The sequence below is a fragment of the Helicoverpa armigera genome, chromosome 18, assembly GCF_030705265.1.
Source record: "Helicoverpa armigera isolate CAAS_96S chromosome 18, ASM3070526v1, whole genome shotgun sequence".
Classification (NCBI taxonomy): Eukaryota; Metazoa; Arthropoda; class Insecta; order Lepidoptera; family Noctuidae; genus Helicoverpa; species Helicoverpa armigera.
In genome coordinates, this window is record NC_087137.1 from 10,788,719 (window position 1) to 10,807,527 (window position 18,809).

Genomic DNA, 18,809 nt, shown 5'->3' on the forward strand with positions numbered 1-18,809 from the left:
CTCTTGCAACATTAAATCTTCATTAAATTTTTTGATCCTGTGGCCGACAGCCGATTCGATTTTAAATGCAACGACTCTATTCTTCGAACGATAGACCAACCAAATACTCAGTGATTCGGACCCCGCTATATCTTATATATCTTCGCTATATCTTCCTCAAAGCCCACGACTGATTTCACTCGTCCTGTTCAATGTCGCTGCTTCTGCGATGATCGCCTTTTACATCTACTGCTGGACGTATAATGTTGCTCACCTCGTCAGTGACGCCAGACCCATGCGGTCTCACACCATCACTGCAATACATGTACACTAGCTGGAGCTAGTAGCTCACCTCGTCAGTGACGCCGATGTGCCTCGCGTCGGCAGCCAGCACGCTCGCCAGCCGCGCCGCATCGCCGCGCGCCGCCGCCTCCAGCAGCGCAGCGGCCAGACCCATGCGGTCTCACACCATCACTGCAATAAAGAGAAAAGTAGGTCAGACTTGGTCATCAATAAATAACAATAACTCAGACTTGGCTACCAATAAATGGTAATAACTCGGACTTGGCCACCAATAAATGGCAATTACTCAGAGTTTGCGACCAATAAATGGTAATAATTCAGACTTCGCTGCCAATAAACGGAAATATCTAAGTATTGACTGTCGCTAAACAGCACATAGTATTTGCTACTAATAAATGTCAATATTGGTTATCAATAAATGGCAAAAACGTAGTCTTGAAATAGTTCTCAATAAATGGAAATACCTGAATTTTAGCCAGTACTAAATAAGTATTAATATTATCTAAGCCACCAAAACACACAAGTAATTAGTTGAAGATGACCTATTTTTTGCAAAATTGTGTGAAATCTCTCTCACGTCCCCACTCAGAGACATTTAATGATTACTTAAGTCACTCCTTAGTGACGGAATGCCATACAAATCCTTCACTAAGGAATGGCTTAAGTAACCATTAAATGTCTCTGAGTGGGGAGGTATATTTAATTTTGTAGCTTAACCATTAACAAAGCAAGAATTAACTACTCCCGATCTAACCAGATCTCGAAACATTATAACTACAAGTCGTAACGCTTTTGATTTCCGATCCTAATCTCATGTTTATGTCTTATGAACCAGCTTCCATGTGCATGGTGTTGTAAAAGGTGCTAATAGGATCGTGGGGTCAGATAACAATCTCGAAGCTTCTATAACCGGTATTGTTTTAATGGCAGAGGTTCCAGGAGTCAAAGGTATGGTAGATTAATGACGCTATGAGTGTGGCAAGGGCAGGGAAGAAAGAACTTTTATGTTTTTTTTGGTGTATTTCCTACGTCCTGCGCTTGTGTAATAGGTGCTTATTCAAATTAGGGCTACTGTAGTGGCTCGGTATACGATTAATTGAGGTAATTTATATCTAATTTAAATTGTAGTATAGGAGCTTGACAAATAGTAATGACATATGGAATGAATTTAGGGGTGGATATTGGTGGTAAATATTTTTAGTGACGAAAAAAACTAGCATTATAAAAAAATTATAACAGGTTTTTAGAAGTACGGCAAAACTGAAAAATAACATGCAACTAAGCAGAGACAGTACTTCATGTATATTTACTCTCATAAATATTTCAGCAAAGCAGTAAGAAAACACGTATTATTTTGTAAAAGCCTAGTAATCCGTGGCAAACAAAATGACACAGGCATCCCCCATTGGTACAAAAGCGCGGTGTTTTCATAAAAGAGTATCATTAAGCGAACCGAAGTCAAGTAACACTGCAATAACATATCCCGTTTGTATTCTCCCATTCACTAACCACCACAAAATGTTACTTTTATTGCATTTTAATCCTTAATTTGTAAGATTTAAGGTTTAAATTGTTATGCTTTATGTTAATAAGGAGTGTTTTTATAAAAGTCTGAGCGACCAGCAACGGCTGCCGTAATTCGTGGCTGTCTGCCTATTTGTGCAAGTCGGGAGAGTTAAATCATAGGCTGCGATTTTATAACGTTAATGTAATGAGATTTGCGTTTTATTGATATTTTCTTATAGTGCTATAAAATGTTGTAATTATAACAAAAATTGTATCTGATTAGTCAGTCTTATGGCATATCTTATCAATCAAATATGTACACCAGTCAGTGGCGTGCACTTGGAGAGGCCTATGTCCAGCAGTGGACTGCGATAGGCTGATGATGATGATGATGATGATGATGATGATGTACACTTCTCACTTGGATTGTAAAAAAGTAATTTATCTAGGCTTGTTAAGATTTAGATCTTATAGTTAACGTTTATTTATATACTCTATAAGAAATAACGTAATAATGAGCAGCATTGCTATCATCACTCTTGCCTTAAATGATATCTTATACTAAAATTATTTCAAATATTTAGTCCCTAAATAACTCTCATTAGACCTAACTACACTAGTAAAAGCCGCCGTCTTTTATCAGATAATATAGAATTATATTTAATGGCCGTATTATCGCGACAAGAATGGACGCAAACTCCTTTGCTATAACGGGTTTCATTTTAATAAAATATGAAGCCATTGGAAGCTATCTCAATCGGTTCAATTAACTGCATTCTGCTTTGCATTATAAATATTATAATATTATGCGTGCAGGCTATTGAATTCAATTTTGCTAGCCATGCTCATCATGCATAGTTAGTCAGAATAAAATAAAAAGGTGTGAAGAATTGTTAATGGATACGGGCCTTTTTACGCGTTTGCGGTTATGAATACGTTAAAATTGTCTATGGTTGCGGAAGAAAAAAGGTTTTGTTTTCTATTCTAGTTTCATGGGTGATGTTGTGTTTATTTTTTTGTTGGTTTTTATTGAACAGACTAGTAACATAATTTTTTTTATGGACAAATAATGTATTTAGTAAACTAGCTTTTGAAATTCTATTTTTTTGTGTAAACCAGCCTTAATTATATTTTTATGTAGATAAGCCTATCCCGTTTTGTGCTTTATGTAAAAAAGATTAAAAAATAACATAATTACCATGTACCATTCATTAATTAGGATGTTTATCTAATAAAACATTTAGGTACCTAATGATATTATCATAATCGATTGAAATTAATCTTCCTTCTTATTTATTAGGAACGTTTTATTTTTATTTTTCACCTGCCTATTAATTTTACTTTACACGCAGAAAGCAGTAATTAGCGAATAACTGGTTATTGAAGTTATAATGAATATTAAAAACTCAACAGATACACACGTTTTTATGGTATAATTATATTTATAAACAGTCTATAATCATGTGAGATACGCATCATGTAGTTTTAATTAGTTAAAGTATGCGCAAGCGTCATTGGTTTCCATTCCGTTTCTCATGAATCTTCTTGGAAAACGATGCTGATTCTAGGTAATAGTATACTTTTTTTATACCGTTGAACTATGTAATAGGAAGGTATGAATTTAATTATAATAAAATTATTTATCGATTTCAGTAAGTGCTTTCATAATGGACAGAAAGTTGTCTTTATTTTAATTGAATTTTATGTCATTGTAATAGAGAAATGTTGTAATGAATATTTGATTAGATTTAGCCAGATTGCTTACTGATTAAACTTAAAAATCAGGCATCAAACTTTAATGAAGAACTTTAATAACGTGGAGGAAAATCAAAACTTCATAAAAGATAACAAAAAAGTTCTCATAATAAATCATAACTAACAAGGAGGTTTGCAATTTTAGTTTTTAATGCCAATTCAAAACAAAACTGGCCATTAACCTCCAAAAAATCTTGGAAGCCATTTGCTAATTCTTTCTTTTTGCTGGCCAGTATCATGTTTAACTTTTTTTTATTTAGAACCAGAACTTTTTAGTGAAACCTTTTTGTAACTTGCTTGTAAATTAGTAGGTTACTTGTATTTTTTCTATTTCTTTCCAAGATATTAAGTGTAAAAACTGTTTGTAACTTACTTGAATGAATTTGTAAGTAGTAACAAGTGAAACACTAGGAACACACGTAAGATCGCGTGCGTACTTCGGCACTAATACACGACAATCAACAAACATGTCTTACATAGATGGATGTCGATCGCTGGTGATAGCGACTGAGACTATGTTGTGGGCGGGTAGCGGAATGTGGACTATTTACATTAAATAATTAACTATTTTACTAAGTGCTCTACTTATGTGGTTTGAGAGGAAGTTTTTAAGAAGTTGTATACATTTTAGTATAGATAAATCACTCTGCAGTATTATTGACAATTGAAAGAGGTTTCGCTTTTCTACAGGCTGCTGTCACAGCCTTAACAATAAATCGATCTTCATTGTGAACACAGCTACAAATATAGGTCTCATCGAACGTTGTGTTCTTCTAAGGAAATTTTTGTAGGACATAAGTGGATCAGTTCATTCGTAAATTAAGAACGATCAATAAACACTGGTTTATAATCATAATTAGTTTATTCAACTATCTTAAAACAAAGAAAAATCAGTCTCCACACTAAAGCTACAGAACCCAGAAATCTTTCAGCAGATTAATATAAACGATAAGCGCACTAATTTATTACAGCAAATATCTTAGAGTATAAACAACAGTAAGTAGTTTGTAGATACTGTCGCCAATATTAGCTACCTGTAATAACTTATTGAGAGATCATATCAAGTTACGCATTAACTTGACTGAACTTACGATTTGATTGTGTGCTAATTTAAAACACTATTGTTCTTAAATTAGGTATTCATGTATCTGGGTTTTATCGCAGTTTATAATCTTTGGTGAAGGAACTTAAGCAGGTACCTACTTGGTACAGGATTAAAATGTCGTTATTCTGTAGTAAATTAAGAACTCAATGCGGTACAATTTAAGTATTTACATGGATTCGCGAGAAAATGAACGGAAACCATAAACAACCATATCATGACTATTTTCTTTTCTTTCTGCCTATATCCTTTAAGTTAAGAGTATATTCTGTGAGTTTGGAAGTTGATGATTGATAGTATATAATAGTGTATCAGAGGGCACGTAAATGTCGGTTCTGCGCCTGATCTCACTCCGGTGGTGTCGGATTGCCATTCCATTGGGCTTCTCTAAAGAAATAGAAAGTGCACCTGTGTCTGCGCAAATGTTTTGCCCTTTAATAAATGCGTCGATCTGAAGGCTGATCTCCTGGCTCAAGACAATATACTCGTATTAGGTAACCGAAATCGCTTCTCGCGTCCTCTCCGCTAAGCTTTAACCCTTACATTATAAACAATAAGCAATTACGATCGCTCCAGTGGTTCAGCCCAGCCCTTCCGCTACTCTTGGAGGATGAGCCAATAACTCAGACGTTTTACAACCAGTATGTTTGTTTGTACATGTCAGGAGTTGGTACTCCTTGGTAAGTAGCCTGTGAGCAGTCTTTTGTTTTCATTGATCGGCGATTTGGTGGGCATTGTACCGTGAAAATGTTTTGGGTAACAACGTTGTGCATAATAAGATATGCATTAAGATGTAAATGTGGAATTAGTAAATGGTCTGAATGGAATGAGTCTGTGTCTTTAATTTTGCAGAAACTGGTTAGTTGTAAATGTGGATTGTAAATGTTTTATCTTCCTTTACCGAATTACATACACGCGACGAACATACTTCAGATTTAGGCTAGTATTTTGTGAATAATTATGACATAGACAATTTATTTGCAAAAACAGATACCTATGTTAAGTGTAAATACAGGGCATATAAAACAAGTCTTGTTGATTAAACAAATACAAAATACAGCCTTTAATTACTACCTAAAAGCGAGTATTTACACATAAACTAATCACATGCAAATGAAACACGAAAGTTGTTTATTTACAGCAACCTGCAGTTAATTGCAACAGCACAAGTGTCAACAAGAGTGTCGCAACTGCCTGACACCGACACCTGACACCCGCATGTAATACTACTACAAGCCACCACTAGGGCTGGGCACGATAAAAATAAATGTATCGATAAACTAATTATAATTTATTACACCTCTACAAATCTTATTGGGAAGTTATTGTCAGGTTATTTTATTTCCACGTCGTTATTTTAATGAGATTGTGTCATGTTCAATGACAATCAAACATGTGACAAGATAATTGGACAAAATTAACAGTGTTGTTAGAAATTAGTTAAAGAGACATCTGAAACGTGTTTAAGAAAGTTTTGTGTCGGATTTTTTTAAACACGTATGTTTATTTTCTTTGTAATAATAACTTCAATAGTTAATGCATTTTGACAGATTTCATAGGAATTTATAAAAGTAGGAAAGTATCAATTATTAAATTATAAAATGAAAGAAATATTTTCAGGCGCAATCATATTTTTTTGTCAAAATGCTTTGCTGATAGCAATAATATGCTTTTAGAATCAGATCTAATTTTTAAATTGTTTTGATAGGTTATTTATCAAAAATGTTTAATAAGACAAAATATGCGATATCGACAAATGTCCCCACTTGCGTCGCCGCCATATTAGCCAACTATACTTATGTTATCAAACATGTTACGGTGTCCTGTTCACGTTAAACGTGTAACATATAATATAAGGATATATGGTGCGATTACATTACTATTGCTATGCTAATACTCTCGCTTGTGTGGTCTCTGTTTATATTGATAGCTGCGGGTGGAGATGAAACAGATATCCATGATTTTATAACTAAATCGTTTTTGTAATTCTTCTTGAAGGTATTTTTTGGGAAAACTTCATGCACCTTTACTACATTTGTATGGTAATTAGTAAACTGTCTCCATTTTAAATAAAATATTGATCTTCTACTCTATTTTTCATTTATTGTCAATGCAAAAAGTTGCCTTTCTTCTTTAACTACATTCCCTGCTGTTTTACCCGCCTCCTGCCTCTTTGGGGAAAGAGGAACAAACGGAAGTATGGGTATACATTCATCAACACACAAACTTTTGCTTTTATAATATAAGTAGGATAGGATTTAAAGAATGTTGCATATCTTCTCTATACATAAATTAACCTTTTCGAGACGTCAGATCATCTTGTAAATCTTGTTCTGAGACATTCATTAAATCGATGTAGCGCCGTACATCACAGTTGGATGTCATTACGTCATGTTCGAATAGCTAAAAGTAAGTTAGTATTCCAGTAAATATTAAAGAAGCCCCTGATGTAAATATTTTTTTTGTACCATGATGTTACCTATGAGTAATTTAACAACTTTTGATAGTAATCTAAAAGTTGAGTTTTTTTTACTCTGACCAGCAATTACATCATTATAGCAAATTGCTCAACAAGGCGTGAAATGTCCACAGTTCTGTGTAAGTACCCCAAGTACCCAAGTACCAGGTAGTAGCACAGTTCACCCGGATGTGTTGCGTGTGAGTTCCGGGTGTCACGCCCACCGCGCACTCACCTACATTCGCATCTGTCGCTGATTTACAACCTCATTGCTAAAGCTGGTGCCGGGGGTAAGAGGTAGCGACAGCGATTTTATAATATACTTAGTAGTTTTGGGAATAGCACAGGAGGAAGAAGAAGTTTCCGCCAGTGTTTTCTCTGGCGGAAACTTCTTCTACAAATAGGTAGAGGTAACTTACATGTGTATTAATAGTTCAAAGTCAAAGGTTTTTATTCCTTAAAGACCTAATACAGGTGCATACGAAATGTACAAGGTAGTTGCATGGTTCCAAGGAGTGGGTCTTATGGAGAAAGACCGGCATGAAACTCCATAAAATATAACTATGTAGTTCGACCTATCAGAAGTCTTAGTTATAATAAAAGACGATATTTTAATATTTTGGCTTCTTTTTTGTATAATCTCGCTGTTTCCTTTCGTTTAAGCCACTAACACCTATAACAAAAAGTCCCTTTTGTGCTTTAATACGTGGGTGCTAAAGTAAATATAGTTTTGTTTAAACAACAAAGTACCTATGTTTGAGTATGCTAATCAGTTTTCAACTCGTGCGCAGTGTCGTAACACAACAAACATTCGGTTTTGTTATGACATTTAAACCAGGATTATAAGCGTGACTTTATTTTTTTTGGGTTAATTGCGATTGACAAAAAGTTTAATATATTCAACACTTAAAAACATAGATATAGAATAAAACATGAGTCTCAGTAATGATGTTTTAAATACCACAAACGAATAGGCAGCCAATTTATGAATTGGTTAAATGAAGCAAACATACTTAAAATGTCTTTTGAAGTATTTTTACCAAGCAGCTAAATAATTAACCAATCGTTAATACTCAATTGGAAAACCATATAATCTTCTTAATAAAGAGATTAATCACATATTTTACACAGAAGGTTAGATATACTGGGCTCCCAGTTCCCAGTTCCCAGCAGGGAACAATCCAGCCACATTCCCTCGCGTTAATTGTCACAGATACATTATTCATGGGCTCTCTTACGGCCGCTATGGGTTCCGGAAAACCATACCTCCATACGTCTAGCTTTTTAAGATGCTTTAGATAACTGTGTATCCGGGGTAGAGATACAGATACCCTATTTCCTTTATTAAGATAGAACGGTTAGTTCTATTGCTCTTTCCTAGTTTAATTGTTTTATAGTAAATGATTGGAGGCTGATCGCTTAATTAATTGATCTTGGATCGCATTGCAATGAAGGAAGAAAGATATAATTGTAATATTTTAAATTATAGTTGCTGCGTCTTATCTTAGTAATAAAGTGATTTTTCTATTGAATTTGTTTTATAGCTAAATCCCCTATAAAGTTATTGTAAAACTAAGCTTACTTTTATATCATAGTAATAGCTTCCGCTCGTTGTTTCACCCGCATCCTGAGGGAACTACTTCCCGCATGAGAATAAAGGGAAGACCATATATGTTTTTTTCTGATGCGTCAGCTATTGTAGCTGTCATTCATGTCATTCAACAACAAAAATCAATAAACATACATAAACTTTTACTATTATAATATACGGTTATATAGGATTATCTAATAACTAACTACAGTCGATCACGATAAGTATTAGAAAACTATTTAACGGTACATTTTAAACTAAACAATGCAAATAGAAGTCGATCCATCACTCACCATCAAGAATGCGAGCTTATCACCTCCGAGTGTCAATTTAAATAGCGCATCATTGTTTTTACCGAGCATAGACAATCAGAGAGGCTTCCGCGTGGTTGCGCGCGCGCAGACATTTTAATGAGTTTTTTCATGTGAATCGCAGCGAGATAGTTTATTGACGTTATGCATTAGTTTGATGTTAGATTGATGGAATGTCATTGTTCTATTGTGTGGGGAGTTTGTTTGTAGATAATGCACATGTTGCTGGCTTCGCTGTTTTGTTTTGTCTATGCTAAACTAACGTACATAGAGGAAACATTTTTTTGTTTGTACTCTGAAGGATCCGAAATTACTGAATCGATTTGAAAAACTCTTTTACTCTTGGAAAGCTACACTCTTCCCGTGTAACAAAGGTTATATTTTATTCTGATACAGAGAGTAATTCAGACTGGGATATCAAATACCCTTTAGTCTGAGGTAATGATTAGACTTTTAGAATCACTTTCATCCTTAGTATTTTCAAGAAATGATTTTTTAAATGCTAAATATGTATTCGTGATTATTCCATGTTTTCCGTTTTATGCATTGGACTTGTATAATTTTCTCACCTTTATGTTTTCACAAGTCGTCTACTTGCATACAAATAGCATAAAGCCTTCACAGTTAGATTAATAACATTATTCGCACTAAAATAAGTCGCAGACTAAGTTATACGTCAATAAACCTTCGTTTATTATTATTGTACTTTACATAAACAGAGTCATGGTATGCTCGTAGTTTTGTTAAAAGTTAGTTATATTACGAGCATAGTTGTTAACACAAAGAGACATTTAAATATAAATGCAAGATTTCTTGTTAAAGCTTGTACTTGTAAGATTGAAGAGTGCGTGTCAGTGCATAATGTTATGAATGACCACTGCAATTCAATTTACGTAAAGTCATCAAATCTTTGAAAGAAACAGTTGTCGTAAAGTACCTATGTATTCGAAATTACTTGTTATAGTTTCTAAGACCATTTGTTTTAATTTTTTAATATTACATTAAGGTATACAGGTACATTAAGGTACAAAGATGTGTTATGGATAGAATGAATAAATTAAAAACTACTTCATCGTTTGCTTTCTCTATTAAGACGCTGAAGGGAAATGTGCATATCCCTGATTGGTACCTACAGATTGATAAAGGCTATATTTGATCTGAGCACGGAAAGTAATTTCCTCTCACCATGTAAAACCGAAGAAAACAGCTAGCTCCTTATAAAATCGATTACAAAAAAGCGCCCTAAATACCACAAACTTAGCAAGATTTTTCATTCGACTATTTCCCAACATAATTTCGTGATGTTATGCAGAATTCAGACGTAGCGACCTCTAGCGGCCTCATTGTCATTCCTAAGAGTTCTCACAACGTCGTGCTCTAATAAGTAGCTGTAACACATACTAAACAGTACTTAATTAAAATAATAGAACTAAGCAGTGTCGAGTACGTGTAAAAGTGAAACTGTAGCTACAAGAAATGGTGTGAAGTGATTGTCATCTCAGTGGCGTGCACTTGGAGAGGCCTATGTCCAGCAGTGGACTGCGATAGGCTGATGATGATAATGATGATTGTCATCTAGCATTTTTAAACATCGTTGAATGATGATAATTGTTCACTTACTAATATTTACACTAGCGATCCTTCCCGATTTTTTTGCACACAAAGCAAGGAATAAATTGATATAGCACATGTTTTCAATCCCTCTATCTATTAGTGGTAAACTTATTCAGAAGTACCCCAGTTTATTTTATTATTATCACGGGATAGCATTCAGATTTCCCCACCTTCTTATTTCTTAATCAAGACACCTTCTTCTTTCTTAATTAAGACACTTTTAAAAACAAGCTAACTTGGTATTTAGTTAATTCATAGATAAAATTGTACGAAATAGTGATACAGTCTTAGTAGTATACTTATGTCTTAAAATATGCTTTCTACACAAATAAAATCCAAGTGACCATTTTAAAATACATGTTTCACCTATTTCTAAACTGGTTAACAACTGCGAAAGCCTGGTCACAGCGTGTGCGTTCTAAGAACAATGTTAACTTATCTTCTAAATAGGAACATAATAAAACTTTTTACAAAAAAAATAAAACCGACTTCCAAAAACTCTAAAAAGCCAAAAAAATAATGATTTTAGGTGCATCGGCCTAGAAGTCGGTGTCTAACGGATGTCCTTAAGTTAATTTTGCCACCGACTTCTAGGCCGATGCACCTAAAATCATTATTTTTTTGGCTTTTTAGAGTTTTTGGAAGTACGTGTAAGTACGTGTAAAAGTGAAACTGTAGCTATAAGAAATGGTGTGAAGTGATTGTCATCTCAGTGGCGTGCACTTGGAGAGGCCTATGTCCAGCAGTGGACTGCGATAGGCTGATGATGATAATGATGATTGTCATCTAGCATTTTTAAACATCGTTGAATGATGATAATTGTTCACTTACTAATATTTACACTAGCGATCCTTCCCGATTTTTTTGCACACAAAGCAAGGAATAAATTGATATAGCACATGTTTTCAATCCCTCTATCTATTAGTGGTAAACTTATTCAGAAGTACCCCAGTTTATTTTATTATTATCACGGGATAGCATTCAGATTTCCCCACCTTCTTATTTCTTAATCAAGACACCTTCTTCTTTCTTAATTAAGACACTTTTAAAAACAAGCTAACTTGGTATTTAGTTAATTCATAGATAAAATTGTACGAAATAGTGATACAGTCTTAGTAGTATACTTATGTCTTAAAATATGCTTTCTACACAAATAAAATCCAAGTGACCATTTTAAAATACATGTTTCACCTATTTCTAAACTGGTTAACAACTGCGAAAGCCTGGTCACAGCGTGTGCGTTCTAAGAACAATGTTAACTTATCTTCTAAATAGGAACATAATAAAACTTTTTACAAAAAAAATAAAACCGACTTCCAAAAACTCTAAAAAGCCAAAAAAATAATGATTTTAGGTGCATCGGCCTAGAAGTCGGTGTCTAACGGATGTCCTTAAGTTAATTTTGCCACCGACTTCTAGGCCGTACATTTTGAAAGCCTGCTGACTAATATTGACAAGTATAACTCTAGTGAAATATTCTTACTTGGCGACTATAATTTGCCGGACGTAAACTGGTTTCCCTCTAATAACTACTCCGAGGCATTGCTTTGTGATAGTAATTCATGTGCTAGTGAACATTTGGTAAATTTTATGTCGCTAATCAATGCGTTTCAGTTTAATTCCTTGAGAAACCACAAGAAGCGCATTCTGGATTTGGCTATAAGTAATCACGACTGCTGCTTGCATGTTCCACAGTCTGAACTTTTACCAGTGGATCGCTATCACCCCCCTTTCTGTTTAACTTTCCAATATACATTAATACGAACGCTTCCGCGGGCGACACTAACGAAATACAATTTGTATAAAGCTGATTATGATTCAATAAATCAGGAGTTGTGTAACGTTGATTGGTTAAATGTTTTCAAAGGTTTGTCAGCTGATGATTCAGTAAACGCACTGTATGATGTTATTTTTCGCACCATCAAGAATTACGCTCCAAAAACTATTAAGAGATCAACGAAATTCCCCGTATGGTTCTCTAAGTCGCTGATTCACATGTTTAAAAACAAAAATAACGCTTGGGTAAAATGGAAAACATACAACAACATATCAGATTACGAGCAATTCTCCTTGCTTAGGCATAGATTTCAAGCGGAATGTAAAAAAAGTTACAATAATTATATTCATTCGGTTGAGGATAATATAAATAAAAACGTTAAGTATCTTTGGAGTTACATCTCACACCGTAAGGGTAATCCTGGTATACCCTCTAATATTTCCTATAAAGGTAACTGCGCTAGTGATCCTACAAAAATCTGTAATATGTTTTCCGATTTCTTTTATTCGGTCTATGAGGAATCGACTTTTGATTCAAATAGTTGGTTACCGACGAATGCCTATAACGATGACTGTACTTTATTGAGCAGTATATCATTCAGCCTTGATAAAGTTTTAAAGGCCCTACAATCACTGGACACCACCAAGGGCCCCGGACCTGACGGGATATCGGCATATTACCTCAAAATGACCTCAGATAGTATATGTGTACCCCTTCATATCATATTTAATAAATGTATATCGGAGGGCACATTTCCAGAGATATGGAAAAAAGCACATATAACACCTGTTCATAAATCAGGTTCCAAAAGCGACATTGAAAACTACCGTCCTATCTCTATTTTGCCTGCCTTATCGAAGCTTTTTGAAAGGCTTGTCCATAACGAAATTAGTCCAATATTAAATAATGTAATAATAAAACAACAGCACGGATTTGTTAAAAAAAGGTCCACTATAACAAATCTATTGACCTTCACTGATTTCCTGTTTAACAGTATGGACAAACAAATACAAGTTGATGCTGTCTACACAGATTTTCGGAAAGCTTTCGATAAGGTAGATCATGAACTTCTTTTGACAAAGATAGCCTACAATGGAATACGAGGTGACTTGCTTCGCTGGTTCGCATCCTATGTCTCAAACAGAACTCAAAAAGTAGTTATCAAAGGACATGAGTCGACGTCCATTAGGGTTACCTCCGGCGTGCCCCAGGGATCTATACTGGGTCCCCTCTTGTTCATCTTATTTATTAACGACATAGACGATTGTTTTAAATATTCTAAATTCCTTCTTTATGCTGACGATCTGAAAATCTTCAAAAAAATACAGAGTATTGATGACTGCCATAAGTTTCAGGAAGATTTAAACAGATTCTCTATGTACTGCTTAAGAAACAAGATCCAACTCAGTTTTTCAAAATGTTTGGCAGTCACATTCACCAAAAAGAAAAATGTATTTCAGACGACATATAACCTAGACAATGTGCCACTACAAAAGGTAACTTCAGTTAGGGATCTTGGAGTACTACTAGATAGCAAGCTACATCTTGATCAACACATCAATAAAATTATAAGTAACGCATTTCGAATGTTCGGATTTGTTATGAGGTGTATGATTGATTTTAAACGCTGTAATACTTATATTCACTTGTTTAAATCACTCGTAAGATCACAGTTAGAGTATGGTGTACAGATATGGAACCCTTATTACAAAATATATATTGAAAATCTTGAAGCTGTACAATACAAATTTCTTAAAGCTACTCATTATCGGTGCTACCGCAAAATTATGTCCTATGAAAATTTATTAGATTTCTATAAACTTCCTACCCTACAGGCAAGACGTACGTTCCTAGAAACAATGCTACTATATGATTTGTGTAACAACAAGTATGATTGCTCAGATATAACTAATCAATTATGTTATATAGTTCCCCGTACCGTCAATAGGCGCGGGGTGCGCGCTCGTCCACTGTTTGCTGTTTCTTCCAGCCGTACTAACGCTGGACAGCGCGCGCCTCTGTGTCGCATGGTAAAAAATTATAATACTTTGTCCTCGGATCTGGATTTAGACTTTTCTTTTACACATAGTCAATTTAGAAATGTTCTCACTAAAACTATAAAAAGATAGTGTCAATCATTGCTTTAGATATACATATTTTTCTTTTCATGTTTTACTTCGCTTCACTTGTTTAAAATTGTCTGTTTCTCATAGTCTGTAATTTTAGTTTTAACTACTCGTGCATGATGTACATTACTATTTGTTTCAGCTGTGGATAACGTCGTGAGTTGCACACTGATGTATACTACTTAACCATTTTGTTAGATTTTTAATAAGTGTGTAATTGTTTGTTATCCCTAATAAATAAAATAAAAAAATAATTTTCAAGAGATGCCCTCGATTTCTCAGGGTTTCCACCATCAGATCCTGATCTGATGACGATGGGACCAAATGACAAGCATACCCTTTCAAATAAAAAAAGAATTTTTGAAATCGGTCCAGGCGTCTTTGAGAAATCGAGTAACAAACATAAAAAAAAAAAAAAAAAAATACAGCCGAATTGAGAACCTCCTCCTTTTTTGTGAAGTCGGTTGACAAAACTAACAGCTCTCTGTTTATTTTAAGGCTCTAAGGTTACCATGGTTACCGCATTTTATCTTATTTAGTAGGCACATAGCGGTGTCTTGACCATGTTGGGTAAAGCTTTGTTTAAGGTAAATCAAGGGTGTATTTTGTAATTTGTTCGTGTAATAAACGTTTTAAATAGTTAATAGTTCGCGGAAGTACTAGGAAAGTGTTGTAGCTAAGAAACTTATGCTTTTGCGGACTGACTGTGCTTGTAGTAATGAATTTAGAAACATAAAAGTTAAGAGCTTGGCGTAGCTTTATGATAAACCCTTTAAACTTCGATAAATACTATTAATCTTGGTTTTACAATTGACAAACATGACCGTTTTCAGCACGAATCTCCCTGTGAATAAAGGTATAGTAAAAAGAAGTCCAAAAACACACGATATTCTTCATAATTAATATTCTAAAATCAACATTAGTTTCCATTACACAATCTCACACTTTAATCTAAAATATTACCATATTTCTTAAATTTTTGACGCCTGGCAACATCTCTCGACCTTATAATGAGCCTATAAATATGTATTGACTATATTACGTAGCAACGAATCCTGCGCAGCGTCGGCCGATCCTTTACGATTTCAAATAGTTATGCAAAAATACTTTTGTTATACAAAACACGAATGGAATGCGTACGCGTTCGTGAATAAATATAGGATGCGTATGCGTCATATTTACTATTCTTTTAATATTTGTAAATAATAATAATATGGCAATACTTTTGTTTTTACTGCTTTATACTTCCTTTTACTGTTTGTGAAGCGCGAATTTTGTAAACGGTGCTGTCGATTCAGCTGAAGCGGTGTTTTTTGCTGAAAATACAAATAGTCATGTATATTTCCTGGATAACTATTTCGAGTCTGTATACTAATTGAGTCTAGAATATTACTAGCGTAATGTTTTACACAGTTATCATAATTGGAAGGTCATATTAACATCAAATGCACGGATGACAAACCCGGATTGCAGAGATAGAGAGACTAGCTGCTGAATCCTGCATTCCACTACAAAAACAAAAGATGCATAAATCAATTGACTATAGTCAAGCAGTATTTTAGGCCATTTGGGTATTAAAATAGATGTATGTAATAATGCGAGTAAAATATTTTAACTAATCGCTACTTTCTAAACTCGCACGTGGAAAATAAAACTATTAGTTTTTCTATGCAAATAGAAACAAAATCCAAGAATGTATTAAGTATTATAAACTTCGACTTTTACTACAAACTACGACATATACAAACAAATTAAGAATACTATAAAATTAACAAACAGCCATAAATTAGCTTAATATCTTTATTCGTCACGCGACGTTAGGGCTAGTTCACACAACACAATATAAAGGCCGGTCCTCACGTGAGCACGAACAAATAAAATGTATCTAATGTACGATTTACAACTTAATCGGTTTTACGATTCGTATCAGTTACGGTTCGGGTATAAATTAATATTAAATTTATTGGTTTTTGGTGTTTTGGAGGTGAAGCTATAAAATGAACACGTATCGCGTATAGTTTTCATGGTATCAATTTTATAGGCGCCCTTCGTTGACATACTTGATACGATCGTTAATATCTTCTTTCCATCATGCCTTCCTTACATATCATTAAAAAACACAGTTAAAATAGGTATCACTGACAATAATTGGTTTTAATTTCAGTAGAGTCAAGCCCTTTAAGTATAGTAATACCACCATGCTTGAAATTATACACATCCACACTACTTAATCCTAACATAAACTTCGTTTTATGGTCCTACAGCTCTTTCCAAAACAGAGAGGAAATCCACACAAAAAACAAAATCATTTTCCAAAGACAAAAATACAATGATTACAATTGGTCCCAACTCGAACTAAGTCTGCCTATATCTTACTACAACTAGGGGTATGTCCAACAAAATGACATCACACCAAGTAAAACAGACAGAACTCTTCACAAGCCACACAGCAATTTACCTTCAACACGTTTAACATAGCAATATTAGACGAGTCTACAACCTGGCGAGATGCTGAAGAGTGAAGTTCGCACGAGTGCGGCGTATTACCGTGAAGTGGGTGCCACTTGGAATACTGGCGCTAAGTTATGAGTTGCAGGGCTGGCTGAGTGGGACCTGCTCTACATAAATGTAAAAAACGAGCTTGGCTCAGCTGAAATTACGCATCCTGCTACTGGATTTACGTGAACAAGCTTTACAATATGATAGAACTATACATAAAAATGCAAATGTTTGTTGGTCATTCATTCAGCTAAGTTGGAGACAAAGTGCCATTGAGGCTATACCTTACCTATATGCTTTTGTGAAGTTAGCCATTTGACTTTTTGCGCAACTTCTAAATCTTTCCTAATTCCTAATAAGTTTGTTGATATAATATAAAATGAGTAAATGAAAGTAATATGCTCTATAAAATATTAACTAAATACTGCTCCTACGTGACTTTTAAAATGAATAACAGAACAAGTTACACTCAGCCCTAATCTCCACAGAGTTGGGATGAGATTTAACTGTTTTTTTAACGAAAGAATGTGGCCCAGTTATTAATGACTCGAATATCTTATAATTGCTACATAGCTAATGTCTGTTATGATCGGTTTTGTATGGGATTATTATTATATTTTATTCTTATGGAACCACATAGTTATTATATTTTGGATATTTATTTTATTGCTTGAGTTATTAACATGGATTAGAAAGAAACAAGTCGTTAGTAGAGTTTAAAACATTGTAAGAAAATATGTTTCCTAAAACATATTTTTCTTGTAATAGCGACTCTATCAGCCAAATAAATCAGCTATTAACTCATGTCAACCAGTACTTATTAAGCAATAGAATAAATTACCTTATCACCTTTCCAACACATTTGCTTATCAACAACATATAACATACATTCCTGTATCAAAATGTCCAAAAACATGGGACCACACGCGCGCACATCGCCACGCAACCCGCGGTAACGGTGCATTACTGCATAACCACTGGTAACCGCTGGTAACCATAGAGCATTAACCAACAGGAACCGCCATGAACAAAATATACGAGAACAAGTTGACTAATTTACGCGTGGAGGGTGAGGTGACGCATAGAAACAGCGACAGCTCACTCATAGATCTGCAATAATGTCGGCAATCAGATCACATACGAGTATGAGCTGTGGTCTTTAATACTCCATCTGAATAAGAACTTATTAAAAGATAAACCATCTTGATAAGACTTTTTTTATTTATACATTTATTTTGGACATCAAGGCACTTAAAAATAAAGTGCAGCTAATTTAAGTGTAATAAATAGGTAACAGCAGTTACCTAATCAATTGAATCATTGCTTTAAGCTATAATTTACTTGTATCAAAAGTATTTGCGTAAAAATTCCTATGAAAATTGTTTACCTTTAGTTAAGTGCCTCTTCAAATGGAATACAGTACCTTGGCAGAGAGGAAAGTAAGGCTATGCCATCTCCTGTTGTTTAAATACTCTGAGCTGGTAACCATGGTAGCGTACACACATGGCTAGTAATACCATAGTAAGCGCCTCGCGTGGGCGAACTGCTTTGTTCCTATAATACTATATCGCAACACACATTCTAAAACTATCTAGAGATACATTTACAAATTCAAATAAGGTTTTTTGTCAACATAAACCACTACAGTTTTATGGGCACAACGGGATTTTGTATGTGAGCTACATTCGAAAGTATCAATTCATAAGCTAATTACATGTCAGTGTTTTTAGTTCACTCATAAACCGTTTAATGTGAGAATTTATAGCATAACTGGTCAGAAAATTATGA

General features: G+C 34.4%; 1 protein-coding gene across 1 annotated transcript in view; it reads right to left on the minus strand.

The window, feature by feature from the left end:
* Nucleotides 1-18,809, minus strand: part of Dgo (diego) — a 104,429-nt gene that overhangs the window by 18,570 nt on the left and 67,050 nt on the right. Inside the window, exon 3 of the mRNA XM_049847857.2 lies at nucleotides 332-453. Coding sequence (XP_049703814.2) covers nucleotides 332-436 — 105 coding nt within the window. The 5' untranslated portion in view covers nucleotides 437-453. The remainder of the gene's footprint in view (nucleotides 1-331; nucleotides 454-18,809) is intronic.